Raw genomic sequence first — 20,872 nt, forward strand, 5'->3', positions numbered from 1 at the left:
GTGGTAGTCCTGAGCGCCCCCCAGCGTGCCCCGACCTCTGGAGCAGGACCTAAATAAGTTGCCGCTCAGGCCTCACCCTGCGGCTGGAGTCGGGCGCTGTTCTTGGCTCTGAGCTGGGCACCCGCGGTGCCTTTCAGAGACGCCCCCCGAAGCCACCCCAGGCTCAGCAACTCGCTGAAGGGACTCACCGCGCTCGGCAAAGCTGTTATACGCCCGATGCGGTTTGTTAAAGGACAGAATGACATCATGGAGAACAGGGCAGGGGCCAGGGGAGCGCTTAATTTTCCCAGCAATGGCGAGTGACCGCACGTATGAAGAATTACAACAGGGGGCTCATTCGAGCCCTGGTGTCCGGGGTTTTATTGGCCGGCCGACCTCAGTCCCCGTCCCCAGAGGTCTGGCCATGCTGTGGGTCAGGGCTCCAGCATAGATCACGCCGCAGCATAGACTATCCCACATAGGCGACGATGCTCTCGTCAGGCAGGATGTCCCAAGGGCTCAGAAGCCACCTCCCAGGAGCTGGCAAGGGCCAGCCCTTTCCTGTGCACGTGGTAGGAGTGGCCCCCACCTCCCATGTCACCGATCTGATTCTGGCACTTGCAGCCTCGGGGACTTCGCCACCAGAGACTCTCGGAAACCTGTCCTTGTCTGTGTCGTCATCTGGTGGCAGTTGTGGCCACAAGGGAGCCCATGGGGTCGAGGACACTTACCCCGTCTGCCGCGGCCAGCCCTGGGCTGGGGGCAGGCTCTCCTGGTGGTCCTGCTGCATCATCCACTGTCAGAGCAGGACGCGTATAGGACAGACGGTAGCGTGTGTGACAGACGCTGTTGTCTGCCTCCCTGGAATCCTGTTGTCTTTCTCTGGGCACCAGCTCCCCCTTCACACAGGGGAACCCACAGGAAACTTGCTGTTCCAGCTGCTGTTCCAGCTGCGGGGCAGATCACAGGATTTGGGATTAAGGTGATTAGAGCATTGTGTCCACCACCTCAGCGACTGGCTCGGGGCTGTCACATGGTCTGGGCCCATCCAATCAGAGTGCACCTTGGAATTACCTCAGGCCATTGGGGAAAAAAATCAGGCCTTTCAGTCAAAGTAAAATTGCAATTATGGGAACTTGGGGGAGCTTAGCCATCTTATTATCATGAAAGGGAGGCTGGGAGTTCCCACAACCCACCCGTGAACCCCGAGGGCAAATGCAGTGCAGGGCTTGGCAGAGCTGGGAGGTGGGGGGGAATCAGGTTCCAGTGCTACCGTCGCGGCACCTGGATCCAGCTGTTCCTGAAGCTACCGTTGCGATAAATTATACACAAATGAAAAGTCTTCTAGGCTCTGTAGTAAACTAGCGCACACACATATACATTTATAAATCTTTTGCTTAATCAATTGGAATTTTGTTTCCTGCTTCTTAAAGTGGAAAGGGCTCTCCCTGCTGCGTCTGGCTCATCCCTGCACACCCTTGAGTCCCCAGAACGCTTTGCTCCGGCATCTCACTCTGCTGGGATTTGCCTGAGCCGCAGATGCTCCTCTGGGTTTCCCTTTGAGGACTGAGACCCACCGCCCCTCCCTGAGTGGCAGAGACTCCCCCTGTAGGAAGCCTCCGTTTGCCAAAATAAAAACCGACAGGAGCGACCAGCTCCCTGCCAGCCTCACGTTGCAGAAGAAGACGTCAGGGCAAACTCTCAAAGGGCCGCCATTTACAATACGCCTTAGTTGATAGAAACCTGACTTTACATTCACTCCGACTGGAAGGGCACAGCTCCCCGCCTCCCTGAAGTAGACAGTGTGGGTTTAATTTTCTTACATGTTTATCTGTAGCCATTTCTTTCCCAAAAAGAAAGGCGGAGGCTTTGTGATCGGGACACGCACAGACCAGCCCGGTCACGCGTGTGAATGACAAGCTGGAAAGAAGCCCTTCCTGTCCCGCCGGCTCCTGGCCTGTCTGGATGTGCTGCCCACCCCCCCCCCCCAGGGGACAGCGTCGTGGGGGTTACTCGCGTGCAGCCACAGCCCTCGTGCACCCGTGGCTTAGAACACGGCCATAGTGTCTAAGGGAGACTCGTGCTCTCGTGCAGCTTGGCGAGCACAGGGCCACTCATGTCCCTGGGGCTTGTTTAAGAAGGTGCTGCTGGTGCTGCCCTGTGCTAGGGCCTTGAGGACCGGCATTGCCCACACTCTACAGACAGGAGACCGAGGCAGGAAAGGTCAAGTACCCGCACTGGGCCCGTGGGCCAGAGTTTGCCGAACCCCGTCGTGCGGCGTGCGTTCCCCCCGGGCTCTTACCGTTCCCACAGAGCCCAGTGGGGCATGTTGTGTTTTCCAAAGACGGGATCTTCTCGAATCTGCCCCCTCACCCCCCAGGGTGGGATCTGTGTCCCTCTCCCTGAGATTGGCTGGCCGTCCTCTCGAGGAGGGCAGAGGTGAAGAGGGCGGTTTTTGGGGTTTCCACCCCGGCCCAGGTGTGGGCCCGCGAGCTGCCATATAAGCAGTCTGCAGGTCCTGAAGCCCAAACGTGGTCGCTCAGGGCGCCCCATGGCCAGGCCTGCGAACGCCCAGACAGAGACGTGCCAGCCGGGGCCGGACACGCTGCAGCAGGGGTCGGAGGGAGTCACGCACGGACGAGCCCACGGAGGAAGGCCGGGCGGGCCGCTGCAGAGTGCCGAGTTCTGGGTTTGTGAGGCCAGGCGCTGTTTGCGGGAACCTTCCATGTGGCCATGCGTTGGGAGCCACACCTGGCGTCCTGTAGGCCCTCACCAAACGTCTACGGACGACCGAGCGAATGAGTACATGAGTGCAATTCAGTCTATGCCCGTTTTAAGCTTTCAGAGTTCAATTCCCTAGATGGCTTTGCGCCCTGTGGGGCCCATCCGTCCAATGAGAAACAGCCTTGCTCTTGGATTCTGACAGGTGCAGCCGCGAGAAACATACGTGGGATGTGGGAGTGTGTGTGCGTGCGCGCGTATGTGTGTCTGCACGTGTGCGTGTGCCTACCCGCGTGTGTCTGTGTGTGCATGCGTACACGTGCGTGGTACGTGTGTGTATGTGTTACTGGGTGTATGTTTGTGTGCATGTGGGCCTGTGCATGTGTACACGCATGTGTATGTTAACGCATGTGCAAGTGTGCCTGTGTGTACACGTGTATGCATGTTAATGTGTGTGCAGGTGTGCATGTGCACGTGTTATGTGTCGATGTGTGTCCATACGTATTTGTGTGCATCTGTGTGTGCATGCCTGTGCGTTGTGCGTGTGTACCTGTGTGCACATGTGTACATGCACCTGTGTGTTCACACGTGTGCATGTGTCTGTGTGCACATGTGCGTGCGCATATGTATTTGTGCGTACGCGTGCACGTGTCTGCTCATGCCATGTATATTGTGTGCATGTGTACCTGTGCATGTGTACATGCATGTGTATGTTAACGCATGTGCAAGTGTGCCTGTGTGTGCACGTGTATGCGTGTTAATGTGTGTGCAGGTGTGCATGTGCACGTGTTATGTGTCGATGTGTGTCCGTATGTATTTGTGTGTGTACGTGTGCACATGTACCTGCATGTGCTGTGTGCATCTGTGTGTGCATGCCTGTGCGTTGTGCGCGTGTACCTGTGTGCACACGTGTATATGCACCTGTGTGTTCACAAGTGTGCATGCGCATATGTATTTGTGTGTACGCGTGCACGTGTACCTGTGTGCACACATGTACGTGCACCTGTGTTTGTGTGTGTTCACATGTGTGCATGCGTGCCCGGCAGATCCGTCCACTCTCAAAGCAAAGTTCTCACCTGCTTTCTCCCGTTAGACATGTTATTGATTTCTCTTTGTCTGGAGGTAGGTAGCTTTTCTAATTAAGCAGCAGCTTTAATCATGCCACAAAGCTCATAACATAGATCTTGATTATTAAGACTGGCCCACGGGATAATAAAAGGGAGACTGGCAAATCCAAATTAAACAGGATCATAAAAATGAGTGGTCGTGCCCGAGCTTGTCCTACATCGTGTGCAGTAATGCCCCCCCCCCAATGTGTTTGCAGAGCCTTCGTGCATATTAACTAAGCTGCGAACGGCTTGGCTGTCAACTCTAATAAGTCGTATCTAGTGGACGGAGAACCAGAGGTACCTTGCGCCTGGTCCCCCAGCCCCTCTGAGTGTCTAGGGTCTGTGAGAGGGGGCAGGGGTCTCAGACAAGGAGACGGGGAAAACCGGGGCATCGTCACGGAAGCGTGTGGGGTGAGCCGTGGGAGAGACACCTGGTTCCTTGCCTCCCCGGGGAGCACGGAACTGCAGGCCGGGCAGCATCCTGACCAGGCAGTCAGTTCCCGAAGGAGACACGCTTCCCTTCTGCCCGCCCGGAGCCCTCGCTCTGCGCCTGGCCCCTGGCAGGTCCGAGCCCCTGGGGGTGTCCGAGGGAGAGACTGGATGGGCTGGAGGTCACAGGCCCCGGAGACTGTGCATCTGGGCACTGAAGCCTCGCGCGGCCTCCCGGGTACGTGCGGCGCCTCCGGCAGGAGACGGACGTGTCCCCGTGTCAGGAGGCGAAGCTCGCTGCTCCGCCAGGAGGGACGCCACACTTCATTTCTTCTCCGTCCTGCGGCTATTTCTCCAGCGGCACGAAGGGCGTCCTCCAAAACTTCCATTAGTGTCGCTGCCGCGGCCCCGTTTCCTGTGGCCGGGTTGTGCCCGCCATGTGTTCTCACCGAGACCTCGGTGACACTCCCTGTGACCCAGTGATTTGCAGAGGCCTCGGTGACCCCGCAGCCGGCTCTCTCGCCGGGTGCGTGAAGACCTCCAGGCTGCCACATGGTATCCATGAGGGTACTGGGTGGTGACCCCACGAGCCCTGTGACCGTCGCCCCCTGCCTGGTATGAGGAGGGGCGTGGGAGGGGTCTCTGTGTGTCCCGTGTCCTGTTTCTGACACGTGGGTGTTTGCGTGTGAGTCTGTAGCCTCCAAAGCGTTTGCCGTGAGGTCTGAGGGCGGTGTGCCTGTCCGTCCGTCTGTGAGTACACGGCGAGGTGAGCCTTTGCCCCGCAGCCGGGGACACGGGCTGCGTCTTGGCCCTGGGACCTTGTCTGTGCGAAGACAGCTGGGACGGCCGGAGGTCCTGGGGCTGTGTTGACCGTGCACATCCGGGTCTGGGTGCGTGCGGCAGCGAGTGTGGTCTGTGTGTGCGCTCAACTCCGCCAACAGGCACCCCGAATAAATACGAGCCATTGATGTCCTTCCCGGGCCGCCCATCTCCGTGGTGTGTGCCTGGGTCTCTATGGGAGATGGTGTGTGTGTGCGCGCACGTGAATTTGTGTGCGTGTCACGTATGTGTGCACGCGTGTGGGCGCACACATACAGGTTTCTGGAAGGTCTCACGGCCAGCTGCCTGGACGGATGGATGGACTCGGTCTGGGGAAGACAGGACCTCAAGACAAGAGGCTGTCCTGTGCTGCTTTCGCGGGGGCCACTCTGCCTCTGTGTCCCCTCAGCAGGGGTGCGGCCTCGCTCGTCCGGGACTCCGTGTCCCTGCTGGCGTTCCCAGGGGGGTGGGACGGGGGTGGGAGCGGGTCACACACAGTGGGCCGGTGCCGCGAGCAGGAAGGCGTCCACCAAGAGGTGGAGACACTCCTCGGGTGACCCACCTCCGAGAGCCTCCAGACGGCTGTTCCCAGAAGCATCCATCATGGCTTCCGAAGGTGCAGCCTCCCGGGTGCGTGCGGCGCCTCCGGCAGGAGACGGACGTGTCCCGATGTCAGGAGGCGAAGCCCGCTGCTCCCCCGGGAGGGACGCCACACTTCATTCCCTCTCCGTCCTGCGGTTATTCCTCCAGCGGCACAAAGGGCGTCCCCATCAATCTCCATTAGTGTCGCTGCCGCGGCCCCGTTTCCTGTGAGGCCGGCGGGGACGTGCCCGCCACGCATTCTCCCCGAGACCTCAGAAGAGGCTTTCAAGAGCCTCGGCACCACCCCCGCTCCTCTGTGGGTTCATAAATCCTCCTAGAAACGTCTCTGTGGTTAAGGATTTCCTGCCTCTCCGGCTCCAGGTGGGGGTGTGAAGTCGCAGCCGCAGCCCCCGTGGCACAAAGCCCAGCCCTCTGCTGCGGGGACCTGAGGCACTCGCGCTAACTCCCACCCCATGGGCCGGGCTCCCGTGTGCTTAGCAGATTCCCCACTTAAGCTACATTCCCATTCATGGGCTCAGAGGCCGGATCTGGACGGGGCGTGTGGGGACAGGCTCTGAGGGCCTTCGGGGCTCTGCGGGGGGTCCGGCAGAGGCTGGTGCCGCGTGGGGGTTGTCGCGAGCCTGTAGGCCAGCCGCCAGCGGCCCCCAGAGCGCCAACGCGTGGCGGTCAGATTGCCTCCATGGTAGCTCGGGGCTCTAAAAAGAGGCTTCCTGTTCTTGGTGACTCCACGTGGGAGCACCTGGCGTTGCTTTGCGTGCAGAGAGGCGCTCGGGGACGCTGGTGAGCCGGGTGGCCACGGCGCCTGACTGTGCGTGACAGTGTTTGGGGTACATGGGCTGGATGACACTCCAGGGAGGAGTGGGGTCCCCCTAGAGAGAGTGGATGTTCTCTGTCGATGACAACAATTTCAGACGAGACAACAACTCAGCCAGAAGTGGCTGCATGATGATGAGATCCCTGACCTCACAGGACAAGTCTGCAGTCAGGGTCCACAGTGGTTTGACTGGCAGCGGCTGACAGAGTCAGGGACCCAGGCTCTCCCCAGTTCTCTGTTCTGCCGCATCCAGAAAGTCGGGCTTCTCCCCGCATGGTCACAACGTGGCTGCGGCAGCTCCGGGTATCACATCATCACAGGCCCACTTCCCCACGGGCTAGAACAAACATGTTCCTGCATCTTGTCTCTGTTCAAGAATAGAGAAAACTTTCCTGGAAGTCCCTGCAGACCCCTCCTCAGGTGTCCTGGGCCGGCTGTCCATCTGCCCTGTCAACCGTGAGGGCGGGATGCTCGTCTGCTCCTCTCTACTCCTGTGTCATTTGGCTTGCCCAGCATCTGGCCGCTCAGGATTGTGGGGACGCCCTGGTCTCAGGCCCCGGGGCTGGCTGAGGATTCAGCTGAGGGGCTGGCAGGCGGCACTCTCCCTGCCCCCACGGAGGGGAGGCCCAAGCAGGGGCTGTCTGCGTGCTGGCTGAGGGCGGGCTGGGGACCAAGCCCTGTGCCGAGAAAGCCCAGCTCCCATGGATGGAGCCTTGTCGAGATGGGGGCAGTGAGACGCCGCCCCCCACCGCCGCCAGCACCCCGTACCTTAGGGAAGCAGGTCCCCATGGTGCACGCAGCAAACGTTCGGGCCAGCGCCAGGTCGGGACCCCTTCAGTCGCCAGAAACAGAAAACCCACCTGAAACTGGCTTAAGCGAGAACAAGAGACAGGGCAGGGGGCGTGGAGAGCAGAAGCACGTGACAGTCACCAGGGCCACCCGTGGAGGAGCACACGGCAGGGTCCCCGAGTCGTGGCTCCTCTGCGCAGTCCCGAAAAAAGCCGCAGTCCCGCGGCGTCGGAAGCTTCCGCTTGGTGGAAGGAGCCGGGTGTGAGGGCAGCCTGCCTCAGGTGATGTGTGGCCTGTCCCCAGGGGAAAGGAGAGCCGGGTGACGCAGGAGAGCCCCGGGAGCTGCAGCCCCCGGACAGAGGTCGTGGTCACGCTCCCACACGGTAGACACGGGTTTTACCGCTTCACCAGCCGTCGCGCCGGGCCTGTGCTGGATGACGGCGCCTTCTGTGTGCTCAGTGTTTTCCACGGGCTTTGTGTCGGGGGGGGGGGGGGGTCGCGCTGTGAGTAAAGGAGATGATTTTAATGCAGGTTTGTGCCGGGCCGACAAGAGCGGCATGCACGGCACGCTTCTAATTCAAACAACTCTCAAGCTGTGCGTGTCCGCGACGGGCGAGACGCGTAAGTGCAGGTGAGCGCGGTGGGGAGGCAGCAGTGGCCCTGGGGGAGTCCCCGTTCTCTGGGAGCACTAGCTGCCTCCGTCCCGTGGACACCTGCGGGGGTCGCGACTGTCTGCGGGCCCCTTCACCACGGCCCGCTCAAGTCCCTGGATGGAGACCAGGCCCACGGTGTCCTGCCTGTGTCCTTGTGGGGCCAGCGTCCCTGCCCCATGACGGGGGCTAGCATTGAGTACACGCAGCGCTAGGGGCCCCCACCCCCGCCCCGGACTGCCCTGAGGGTGCGCGGCAGGCCGGCGTGGCTGCACCCCACCCTGGGAGCCCTGGCGGGGTGGGACGGGACTCATGGGCGGGTGCTGGCGTCCCCACAGCCATGTGCCCCTCCAGGCTGTCACCCCAGTTGTGCCCCCCCCCACAGCCCCCAAGCTGTGTCCCCCCTGGCTGGCCCCCCAGCCATGCACCCCCCGGCTGGCCCCCAACTGTGCCCCCCAGGGCTGTCCCCCCAGTCATGTCATCCCCTGCTACCCCCCCAGTCACATCCCCCCGGCTGTCCCCCAGCCGTGTCTCCCCCTGGCTGTCCCCCCAGTCGTGTCCCCCCAGTTGTGTCCCCCCCGGCTGTCCCCCCAGCTGTGCCCCCCCCCCGGGCTATCCTGCAGTCACTCACAGACATACGTGGGTGTTACTGGGCTCAGGGAGGGGACAGCCTACGCACAGGAGATGATGCCGGCTTAGTTTCTGTCACACCCAGGGTTAGAAGTGTCCGTGTTCGCCAAGCTCTGTATTAATCTATCCCGTGTTTTACAATCGTCGTGACCACGATCAATGGACCATTTTTACAAAGGCCACCTGGATGCACCAGATCCTGTAACAGATGGGACCTGTCGGTTTTCTAGTGCCCGAATGGGACTTATTCTTGCTGGAAGAACGAAGTGGAAAGAATCTCAAGAAGCAACATCCTTCGTGGGAAGAATTCCTCCCAGACCATGGTCTCTGAGGCAGAGAGGCAAAGGTGGAGAGATTACCCGGTGAATGCCATGACACGGCGGGTCCCCCATGCACCTCAGGCCCCCAGAGCGGAGTCCAGAAAACAGAGCGCCCTCAGGTTATCCAGAGAACCGACCCAGCCCAGCAGCGTGTGTCCCCAGGGTGCCCAGCCCCGAGCTGAGAGCACCAGCTTCCTCCGTCAGCCGGAAACTCGGGGGTGCGCTACCCTGGCCCCAGGCATTGTCCCGACGCCCACGCAGGCTCCCCGCGGATCCCCCCCCCCCCCCCCGCCGCGTCCTCCCTTCCCGTGTGTTCCACGCAGATGATTTCGGTTCACAGCCCCTGGGGCACGCAGCCTGCTCTCTCTGGTCACCCGGTGTTTGAGCAGAGACCGCATCTGACCCTGGCCGTGCGCCCCTGCCCCTCCCTGCTCCTCACAGCGGTCAGGTGCCACTCGCGACGATGCCCCAGCGCACCTCGTTCCTGGGTTGCCCCGTCGGAGGCGAAGGTGGTGGACTGTGTTTGTTGGCCCCCGCCCGTTCTCACATCTGCCTGACGGGACGCCCGCACGAAGAGCCTGGGTTGTGACCACAGTGTGCCGGCCTCCCGCTGGGTGGCACATGCTCAGATCTGGCAGCAGGCCCAGCTGACTCAGACCTCCCTCTGCCTTTCTCTTTATGGGCCCCTGTCCCTGGAACCAGGGCCACCCGAAGCCCAGCACGTCCTCACCCCGAGATCCGTAACGTCAGTGCATCGGCAAAGTCCCTATTCCCAAAGATCACATTCGCGGGCTCTTCTCTGGAGGAGGCTGGCACCTTTCAACCCACAGCCACTGGGAAGACTTCAGCGTGGAAGTCCACGGGCCGAACCGTTAGCCCAGTAGGGCGCCTTCCTCCCGCCAGGAGCGCAGAGGGAAAATCTGGGGAGGGAGCCCCGGCGTGGCAGCCTGGGAGTCAGCAGAGCCGCGGGCTCCTCCGTCTTCCGTGGGACCAGCTCCCGGCTCTGGACGGTGGTTTTGGCGAGGCGCCTTCCTGACTCTGGGACCCCGGAAATGATGTGAACCGAGCGTAAGCCAAGCAGTTTCCTCGGGCCACAGCGACTGGCCCAAGCGCAGCGCGTCCCCAATCAGCCGAGGCGACCCAGGGGGCTTTCCCACGGGTCCTGGAGAAGAGAAGCCTCCCCAGCGCTGGAGACGGGACAGAGGAAGGTGTGCAGCCGAGAAGGGGCGCCCGCGGGGTCCTGCCACGTCCTCTGAGCCCCCGGCCAAGCGCGCCCAAAACCACGGCACCCCGGCGAACCCCCTCGGGCCAGTTTGGTTGATTTTCCGCCCCGCGGGTTGTTCCTGTCGGATGTACCTGCCCAGCGGAGAATGGAGAGTGTATCCGGAAGGTTCTGTCGCCCACTCTCCTGGGAGGCTGTGCTGTCCCCAGAGTGGCTGCAGCCTTTGGGCCCCGTGTGCGTTTCAAAAACCAGCAGGGGCACGAGCCTGCGGCGGGACGGTTTCCGTCCCGTGAAGGCGGTGTGGCTCTGAGGTGAGTGGCCGCCATCCACACGCACGATGAAGAGCGGGCTGCCTGTCAGGGACGTCCACAGCATGTGGAAGGCACCTCGCAGGGTCCCCCACCGGCCGAGGGGCCGAGAGCCAGCGCCCCTGCACCGCCACGCCATAATAAACCCCCGACTCGCGGCTGCGTCAGAGTCTTGGAGGACGGAAAGGGGCCCCGTGTCTCCCAGTTCTCGCGTGGCTGGTTCCTCCCCATCCTTAGGTCTTTCGTGGGCTGAGCTGTGTCCCCCCAAACCTACACGGGGGAGCCCTGACCCCAGCAACGCAGGATGCGACCGTGTGTGGAGGCAGCACCCTACAGAGGTGATGAGGTGAAGTGGGGTCCCCAGTGGGCCTGCCCCGTCCGACTGAGTCCCCAGGGAGAGCAAAGCAGGACACAGACACCTGGGGCTGGACCACTGAGGACAAGGCAGGAAGATGGCGTCTGTAGGCCCAGGGCAGGCCTGGGAGGAGCCAGCCCTGCCACACCCGGACCCTCCACCACACCTGTACCCGGACCCCCCTCCACCCCTGCGCCCGGACCCCCCTCCACACCTGCACCCGGACCCCCCTCCACACCTGCACCCGGACCCCCCTCCACACCTGCACCCGGACCCCCCTCCACACCTGCACCCGGACCCCCCTCCACACCTGCACCCGGACCCCCCTCCCACCTGCACCTGGACCCCCCCTATCCCCAGACCTGGGCTCCCACCTTCAAATGGTTAGGAGCACATACCTGTGGTTTTGGTCCCTCGGTCGGTGGTGTTTGTTACACGGCCAAGTTGACAAGGCAGAACTGAACTTACCACGGGGTTGGTCACAGCTCCTCCCTGGCCGCCTAGTCTTCAGACCCCCCAGGGTCCCCACCAGTGGCCCCACCTCTTCCCCTTTCTCTGTGAAAGCACACTGCTTTGGGACAGCCACACATGGCCCAGTGGCCACCTGAGAGATCCCCTGCACAGGCAGAGAAAGCAGGCCTGGCTTCCCCCACACCTAGGAGCAGCCGGGACGAACTCAATTGGGATGGAGGGGACGTTCACACCTCAGGGCCCGTGAGCAGGGCGTCCACTTGTTCACAGACTTGTGCCAAGGGACTGGTGCGTGCAGGCCCAGCTCCATGCTCTTGGGCTGTGGGCAGAGAAGGAGCCTGCTCTCGGTGGGGGGACCCCGAACTGCAGACAGGTGAGGGAGACCACGCGGGAGGACGGTGAATGGCAGGGAGCAGGTGCGGGGAGGCCGGCCTCTCAGCCCATGGCACGCCTCCATTCCCCATGCCTCCTGCCACCAGCTGCCACCCTCGAGACGAATTTCCGTCGTCAACTGTCTTTTGTGTTGGACCCATCGTGCGAGTTCATGAAAGTTGTGCGTTTCGACCTCACTCCTCCAAGGAGAAGTGGGGCGAAGGCTTCTCGTCAGGTGGCGTTTTCTGAGTGACGGATCCTCGTGGCTGTGCACCTGTGGTGCGTCCACGTGGCGTCGACAGACAGCTCTGTCCCTCCAGCCGTGCGCTGGGCCTGCACCGGCCCGGGAGAGGCTGGTGGCTCCAGCCTGAACCCCGGCTGCACTTACTGTGCAGGAGGGAAGTCGGCCCTTTGGAGCAGGGTTGTGTGCGAGTGTGTGCGAGTGTGAGCGGCTGTGGAGTGTGGGCGTGGGAGCATGGGTGTGTCCACCTTAATCGAGTGGCCTCTGCCATTAGGAGGGACCGGGTGTATTTACACGAAGTTGGAGGCACACGCACTTGGCTGGCTTCCTCCCATGTTTATTTTGTATTTACTTTGTTGTCTCTTTCCTCCCGTCAGCGTGTTTCTGACGGTTCCACCGCGCTCTCGCTTGTCTTCCTCTGTCCCCTTGTGACTTCATTCCACGACGCTCATGCCATCACAGCCCCTCGCCTTCTCAGGCTCCCCATAAACGGGCGTCATCCAGTTACACGGAAGAAGGAGATGGTGCTCGCCTCCCCGGGACTCCGCCCCACCCCCAGGACCCCGCGCAACCTCTGGGACCCCAGGACCCAGCCCCATCCCCCAGGATCCCGCCCCATCCCCCCGGGATCCTGCCTTACCTCTGGGACCCCGCCCCACCCCCCGGGGCCCCAGGATCCCACCCCACTCCCGGGACCCTGCCCCACCTCTGGGACCCCAGGACCCCGCCCCATCCCCGGGACCCCACTCCACCTCTGGGACCCCAGGACCCCATCCCACTCCCGGGACCCCGCCCCACCTCCGGGACCCCACTCCACCCCAGCCTCCAAGACAAGACACTGGGGAGAATTGTGCGTGCCCCCCCTTGTGCTACTCTGTCCTTATGTGTGGCCGAGGCTGTGACCTTCAGCCCCGACAAGACCGTCCCTGCAGACCCCTCGTCCGCAGCAACTCAGCGGCCGTTTGCACCCCTGCAGAGCATCACCCCGGTGCAGGGCTGAGGCTCGGAGCTGCACACGCGCCTTCTGACGGACGTCTTCCGGAGGCCCGGCGTCCCCGCTTGCGGCCTTGCCCTTGGGTGTGAGATTTAGACCCGGCCAGGTGGGCGCGCCCCGCGCTGACCGGTGCCCGTGAACCGTGTCTCCCGCAGGTGCAGACAGGTGACCCACACCGCCGACCTGCCCCAGATCTCTGTGGTCTTCATCTTCGTCAACGAGGCCCTCTCCGTCATCCTGCGCTCCGTGCACAGCGTGGTCAACCGCACGCCCTCGCGGCTCCTCAAGGAGGTCATCCTGGTGGACGACAACAGTGACAGCGGTGAGTGGGGCCTGCGAGGCTCGCCGATGGCCTGCAGGAGCTCGGGCCGCACTCCCGGGAGGTGCCAGGCCAGCGTCCTGCCCACCGCCCCCTCTCCGGGCTCCGCGGGCCCCTTCACGCGACCCTCCCACCTGTGCCTGTTCTTCACGTGGCCTCCCTGCTGGGGGCCTCTCCTCTTCGGAGGACACCTGTCCTTGCGTTAGGGCCACCTCAAATCCAGGAGGGTTTCATCTCAGGATCCACAGAGACCCTCTTTCCAAATAAGGTCCCGTTCCAGGTTCTGGGTGGACTCGAACTCGGGGCTCTGTTTGTTCCCTGCAGATGTTGTCCAGAAAAGCCCAGCAGGCTGAGTTCACCTGTCACTCCTTGTGCGTGCAGGGCCCTGTGCTCCAGCGAGGGTCTGTGGGGAGAAGCAGGGCTGGGGCTCATGGGTGGGGCCCCCGTCCACCTCCCACACCCGCCAGGCACTGGTCCCCAGGCGGGAGCAGAGCGAGAAGCCTGAGCCTGCCACGGGCAGCCCCCAGACTGAGGTCCCCGTGGGCGCATCATGGTGGCCTCTCCTCTGTGCTGCGGAGGGGACGCTTGGGGGATGCCTCCAGAGCCCGCCAAGGGCAGGATGGGGCGGGAAGGAGCGGCTGTCCTCCCTGGGGGGTCCCGTAGGGTCGGTGATGCGGGGGACAGGTGTCTTCGGGGCCCAGGCGTGGGGGGTGGCCCCTGCCCAGCCGCCAGCGGCAGCCCCCCTTCTCTTCCCCTAGAGGCCCTAACCTGCTGCAGGTTGTTACCTTTGGGAGTTTCCTCAAGTCGATTCCTGTTTTTTGTCCGTGCCTTCATCAATTTTTTAATAATTTATCGATCTGAAGCTCTCATAGCATAAAATTAACCGTCTAAACAGCAAGTGTGCAGCTCAGGGGCAGGAAGCACACCCACACTGTTGTGCAGCCTTCCCCACCATCCGTCCCCAGAACGTTCCGTCTCCCACCCTGGAGCCCTGTCCCCACCGAACACTCACCCCCTCCACTCCCCCCACCCCTGGCACCCCCACCCCACCCTCTGCCTCTATGAATGTGGCGACCCTGGAGGCCTTGGAGAAGTGGGGTCACGCAGTGTTTGTCCGTTTCTGTCTGGCTTATTTCACTGAGTGTCATGTCCTTGGGGGTTCATGCGTGTTGTGGCAGGGGTCAGGATTTCCCTCTGGCCGCGGCTGAATATTCCACGGTGTGGATGACCACACCGTGATCCCCCATCCGTCCATCTGTGGACTTCCTCCCTCTCACGGCTGAGTGAATCGGTCCTGTTTCCTCCCGTCCCAGTGACACACGCCTCTATCCAGTCGGTCCCGTTTGGCCGTCTTCTGTTTATTGTCCCCCTGCTGGAGTGCCAGCCACATGGGTTGGGGTCTCGTGGCTCTGCCGTCTCCCCAGCCCCTTGAGTCACAACCCGCTACGGCAGGCCTTCTTCAACGGCAGCGAACCACGGGCCCGGGGCTTGCAGCGGCCCAGCCTGCCCCCGCCGACCCGGGGCGATCTCAGAGCCCTCCCGAGGTGTGGGTGCGATGAGGCGTCTCTGTGTCCCTGCAGTGGAGCTCAAGACCAGTCTGGACCAGTACGTCAACAGGAGGTACCCGGGCCTGGTGAAGATCGTTCGCAACAGCCGGCGGGAAGGCTTGATCCGGGCACGGCTGCAGGGCTGGAAGGCGGCCACGGCCCCCGTGGTCGGCTTCTTCGACGCCCACGTGGAGTTCGGCACGGGCTGGTGAGGGCAGGGTGCAGGGGGGCCCTGGCTGTAGGGACTCCCTTCAGGAGCCCGGGAGGATAAGCCTGGGGGCCCCCGGCATCCGGATGCGGCCGAGGGGATCTGTGGGGTGCACGGCTCGGGACGCTTGCACGTGAGGACTGTCGCGTGCCCTCACCTCGCTCCCAAAGGGACTGGGACTGGCCAGCAGGGTGGCATAGCACGAGCACGCCGGTGTGGGCTCGGATCCGGGAGCACACACGGCTTTGGGGCATTTGCTGTGGGCACGTGCTGTCCAAGGCTAGCTGCCCAAGGCACCGGGCACGAGTTGGGAGCAGTTTCTCATCCCCCGTGGGACCCTCTCGTCACCATGCAGGGGGTGAAATGGGCCTCTAGCCCAGACACCTGCAGGGGACTCGGCCAGGGAGGGACTTAGACGTGTGACCTCCACCCTGCACCCCGGCGGGACGGCCGGGCTCTGGCCCTGGGCCTGTGCTTGCCCTGCAGGCCTGATGCTCAGCGTGGCCTCCGGGCCAGCTGCACGAAGTGCAGGTCTGCATGGCCTAGGGTGTTCGGGTGCGACCCAGGGGTCCCCATGAGAGCCAGGCGTGGAGCCTGGGCCCCCTGACACCTTCTCCATCTCTGAGGCGGCCAGCGATGCCTTAGGAATGGCGTCAGTTGTCCCGCGAATTATCCACAGCCAGGGGGGAGCCGGGGGTGGCCCAGACCTCGCCGACCCGAGGCAGGTGGTGCACCAACGTGCTCACAGTGGGTGTCTTGGCCGAGCAGCGGGAAGTGCTTGAGAGTTTTCTGGAAAGTGCCGGCTGTTAACTTCTCGTCTGGCGGCTGGGCCCTGCGCAGATGAGCGAGGACCTTATGGTAGCTGGGAGAGGGGGAATGTTCTAGGTCAGGGAACAAGAGTCAAGGTCAGAAGTCCAGCTTGCCAACATGGCGTGGGCGGGGGGGGGCAGGGGAGGCGTGCCTGTCTCCTGGTCCTTGAGCCAGGAGCCGGGAGCCGGGAGCGCGGCCGGGGTGCGGGGATTGTTGTCCGGGCTGCGGAAGCCGCTGCCGGCAACGGACTCCAGACCCTCCGGATCAGATGGGTGCTTGCCTGGGAGGCGAGGGGACGCTCTAGACAACGGAGCGTGTGTGTCGGGAGTGGCCCACGGGCAGAGGGAGGGCCGACCCCAAGTGTCAGTGTCCTGGGGCTGCCGAACAGTGACCACAACCCCCCGGGCAGCTCAAACAGCAGACACGACTCCAAATCCTGGGACACAAGGTGTCTCACTGCCAGGAGGCACCCGGGGAGGGTCCCGCCTCGTCCTCTGGCCTCTTCTGTCCTCGCACCTAGCGTGTGTCTCTATTCTGTCTCACAGGCGGGCCCCTGTCATTGGATTTAGGGCCACCCTTGTCATGCAGGATGCTCTGCTCTCAAGACCCTTAGGTTAAACCGTAGCGGGTGGGTCCTTCAGTGAGCCGGGGGGGGGGGGGAGGATGGGGGGGGCTGAGCCGCAGGGAAAAGTCAGCCCAGGGTGGCCAGCGTGCCCATTTCAATAAAAAGTAAAACTCAGGATTCTTTTTTAAGTTTATTTTATTTATTTATTTTGTGTGTGTGTGAGAGAGAGAGAGAGAGAGCGCACACGCGAGCAGGCGAGGGGCAGAGAGCGAGGGAGAGAGAGAATCCCAAGAAGGCTCCGAGCTCTCAGCACAGAGCCCGACGTGGGGCTCGAACTCGTGAGCCGTGAGATCATGACCTGGGCCAAAATCAAGAGTCGGACGCTTTGCTGACTGAGCCACCCAGACGCCCCGTAAAATTCACGATTTTTATATCAAGCCTCCCAATGCATATTTTTAAGCTTCGCGAAGCCAACGTAAGACATTCGCCGGGATCCCACGGGAGGGAAACGGGGGGATGTGCTGACCGAAGACGGCGGGGTGGATGAAGTCCTGAGCCTGTGCGGTTCAGCTGCACAAGCCCTGCTGTGCGTGCTCCCGGGGCCCCAGCTGTCTGGGAGGGCCTTGCGCCCCGGGGTCTCCGAGCTTGTGCTTTCCTGCCAGCAGCAGCCGGCTCCAGCAGGGGCTCGGCGTCCCGCGGGCCGTGGAACCTTCTTCCTTCCCCTCTCCGGGAGCATCCCAGCTGCCCCAGGACCACGCGTTTGTGGCAAGGGTTGGTTCTGACCCTGCACACGTTTCACAGAGACGTAAGTCTCTTCTGCTGGACTTAGCCTCCTGGCCCCCGCGTCTCTCTGCTCTCCCAGCCTCGTGAGACAGCCCTCCTCCCACCACGCGTAACCACCTTCTGCCGTTAATTACGGATTATCGTCTTCCCCCCCCGCCCCGCCCCAGGCCCGCTCCCCAGTGCTGTGTGGGTTGTGCACTGCACAGCCGTCCTCAGTGGCCATTCCTCCCATCGCTACATCGCAGGCTCCCCCAAGGAGCCATTTGGGAGAGCCAGGAGCTGTCACATCAGACGCGACTTTAAACCAGTGTGACTTTAATTTCCACAACCCAAAACCCAGCTATCCATCTGCAAATAGTCCCCCCCGCCCGCCCTCCCCGCCACGGTCGCCTCCACACAGATCCTGCCTTGTTAGCAGACGTGACATTTGCAGAGGGCTTTGCTTCTCTGAGGCACTTTGCTGACACTAATTAATCAGTCCTCCTCGCAAAGCCGAAAGGCAGCCGAATACCCGGCTCTTGATCAGAAGGGTGGGAGGAAGGCCACACGGCACCTGTCACCAGGTGGGGTGGGACCAGACGACTCACCCCGGGCCCTCCTGTCCCGCCCGACGGCGCCAGCCCCGGCCCCCCAGCAGCAGGCGGCCCACGACCACAGCTGGACTCCGGCCCAGAGGCTGGGCTCTGGTGGCGTCTCATCCTTGCAGGGACGGGCCACCTCCGAGGGGGAAGCCTGCTTCCGCGGGGATCCCTGCAGAGTCTGCTGCCCAGAGAGGTCGCCCGAGCGCCCCTGGTGCCCCGCTCTCTCGGTTCGCCGCATACGCTGCCCCCACTTCTCCAGTCCAGCCACCTGTCTGCTCCCCAGGCGCACGTCCCAGGGCTCCCGTGCTGGCTGTGCCCTCGCCCATCCCCCTGGCACCCACCGGCCGCCCACCTCCTTCTGGTCATTGCCCAGGGCAACCTACGCAGACGCCTATTTAAAACTGCAACTCCAAGTTACTCTTGACTTGCTGTCCTTCCCACGCGATACCTGTCACCTTCTAACATACGTTAACTTCTATGTTGATGCTTGGCCCCCGACCCCGTCGGGGCTGCCACATGCTGTTGTGTAGGTTGTGCACTGCATTAAAGCACCCGGTAACCTCTCTGGTCCCCTCCAACATAAGTTCCCTGAGGCGTGGATTTTTTTTTAAGCCTATGAATGTATTCCGTTGTTAGAACAGGGTACGGCCCTTACTCGGTCCTCCAGTTCATGTTTGTGAGCAGATGTATCTTCCACAAGAGCAGGGAAGGAGGGCGGGGAGTGGGGTTCTGTGGAGGGAGTGGCTGAGCTTCAAGGCTGGCCGGTGGCCGGCCCAGCCGACCTGCAGGGGCTCTGGAGCCAGGCCTGCCCTTCAGGGGTGTCGCATCCCGGGCCCAAGTGGTTTTTATATCCTTGGTGTCAGTCCTTGGCTGTGGGCAGCCCGGGAAGGGGAGGGCAGGGCCCCAGGCGGGGCACGTCCGTGGCCCCACCACCCCCAGTCTTGTGGCGGGGAATCTGTGGCACCTGCACTCCGTGGGCCGGCGGTCACCTGATGTCACCCTGCCTGTGGGCGCCGGGCCCCTCGTTGGGGCACAGGGTGGGGGTCCCCGCCCCCACGCCCCTCCTCACAGGCGCGTGGCTCCCCCCCACAGGGCCGAGCCCGCGCTCACGCGGATCCAGGAGGACCGCCGGCGCATCGTCCTGCCCGCCATCGACAACATCAAGTACGACACGTTCGAGGTACAGCAGTATGCCAGCGCGGCCCACGGCTACAACTGGGGCCTCTGGTGCATGTACATCATCCCCCCCCAGGACTGGCTGGACCGTGGCGACGAGGCGGCGCCCATCAGGTGAGCCGGGGCCGGGATGCGGTGGGTGCGGGGGCTGCCGGGGGCAGGTGCTCTGGGCGGGACTCGGGGGCCTGGGGGCTGACCCCCGGCATGTGGCCTGAGTGGCGACCGGGTCAGGTGGGGACAGAAGGAGGGAGACCGAGCAGACGAGCAGAGAGGAGGAGCCCGTGGGGGAGAAGCAGACACGGACAGGGGACGGGGCACCAGGGACCGAGAAGCCTGCAGGGAGACAGGAGGAGCCGGGCAGCGTGGCTGCGCAGAAGTCACCGGTTTCTGCAGACAGGGCTTCAGACGGAGAGCCCACAGTTGTCCTCAAATGCGTGCACGTATTCAGGTCGGCTCCCAGACGTGAAGGCAGAGAGATTTTTGCACGAGATACACAAATCCAGCACCTTTTGGCAGGGGGAAGGCTCACACTCTCGCGAGGCGACCATTGGCCGCGGCCGGGATGGGGCCCCGTGTAGACAGGCGTGGGCCTCCAGAGGCCCCAGTCCCTCACTCCCCATCACCCCCAGGCCCTCCGCCACCTGCTCGCGCTGGCTCATGTTTGCAGCTTCGGCCGCGGGGTGCTGAGCCCCTGGGAATCCGCGCTCCGTGACCAGGTCCTGGGGACGCAGCCGTGGGGCCTGTTTCCTGGGACGAATGTCCCTCTCAGGACCCGCTGACCCCCCGGAGCCTCTGCAGACCTCCCACGGGGGTCTGAGGTTTCAGGGGCTGGGAACCGTCCCTCTTCCTGTCTGTCCAAGCTGGTGCGTCCCTGCTGAAATCCTGCTGAAACGGGTCACTGTGCGTGGAAGTGGCCGAGACCACGTGTCATTGTGCCTTCGGAAGCTCTCTCTCCCTCGGGAGGGTCTTGTGGGGGCTTCCGGGCCCCCACCCCCTGCTGGCAAAGAGCCACGGGCGCTAAGTCAGGCCCCCGCACGGCCTGGACGTCCAGCAGTGAAGTCAGCGGACACCAGGGATGGACAGCTCAGCCCGAGCCCCGACCTCCCTGACTTGCCGCCAGCACGGAGGGGCGCCCCGTACGAGGGGTCCCCGGACGCGGAGCAGCAGTCCCCTCGGGGCCTGGGGCCCGGCTCTGTCCCCACGGCCGCTTCTCAGAGACAGGCCCTCGACGCTCCTGGGAGCCGGAAGGAGCAGGAGCTGGGGCTCTGGAGCCTTTGCCGTCAAAACCGGGCCCAGAGCCATCCGCGTCCAGAAGCCGACCGACGGGCCGGGAGCCAGGAAGAGCGGCTTGAAAGTTACTTTTCTTCGTTCACAGCACACTAGGCGTTCCCCAGCTAGGAGCAGAAGAGGGGCCTAGCATTTTGCATTTCAGGACTCAGAGACCCCAAGGTCTGGCAGCCCCTGGACCCCCTGGGCTGCCCAGAAGCGGGATTTTCTGGCCAGACGGTGTCTTGTTGAACTTGGCTCCTGCCGAGCATGCCCTGAGAGCTTTGGACGCCCGAGGTCAAACTCCAGGTGAAGCTTTAAACAGATTCTCCACAAGTGGAGGTGGGTGTGGCCAGCATGCTCACCCCGTCGGGGGGTCAGGAGGGAAGCCGAGGAACCGGCGTGAGAAGAGGCGCCAGCTGGGCGCGGGCGAGGGCGCGGGGCCCGCGGGACACCCATGCGAGGCTGCAGGCAGAGCGAGTTGGCCAAAGCTCGGGAGGCCATCGGTGGTTTTCCACAAAGGTAGGAAGCACGTCTCGCCGTCCGCCGGGAAGGAACCAGAGCCCGTGTCCACGCAGAGACTCTCGCAGACGCATACAGCCGCCCCGTCGTTCTCAGGGACGGAAACGCCCTAGGTGTCATCAGGTGTCACAGGTAAACCCGCTGGCATCTGCCCAGCTGCCGGAACGTGTCCTGGAGTGAACGGGACAAGCTGTCCTACGAGTGACGGCACCGTGGGACCTCAGGCCTCTGGGCGGGGCCAGAGACGCTGAACACGGAAGTGGCCACGC

The 20,872-nt window shown here is 63.0% G+C and overlaps 1 protein-coding gene across 3 annotated transcripts in view; it reads left to right on the plus strand.

The window, feature by feature from the left end:
• Positions 1 to 20,872, plus strand: part of GALNT9 (polypeptide N-acetylgalactosaminyltransferase 9) — a 102,779-nt gene that overhangs the window by 47,887 nt on the left and 34,020 nt on the right. For all 3 annotated transcript variants that reach the window (XM_053206771.1, XM_053206770.1, XM_053206769.1), the window contains exons 3-5: positions 12,982 to 13,148; positions 14,726 to 14,900; positions 18,732 to 18,929. In XM_053206771.1, the coding sequence (XP_053062746.1) occupies positions 12,982 to 13,148; positions 14,726 to 14,900; positions 18,732 to 18,929 (540 nt within the window). The remainder of the gene's footprint in view (positions 1 to 12,981; positions 13,149 to 14,725; positions 14,901 to 18,731; positions 18,930 to 20,872) is intronic.

Source organism: Acinonyx jubatus, chromosome D3 (genome assembly GCF_027475565.1).
Source record: "Acinonyx jubatus isolate Ajub_Pintada_27869175 chromosome D3, VMU_Ajub_asm_v1.0, whole genome shotgun sequence".
Classification (NCBI taxonomy): Eukaryota; Metazoa; Chordata; class Mammalia; order Carnivora; family Felidae; genus Acinonyx; species Acinonyx jubatus.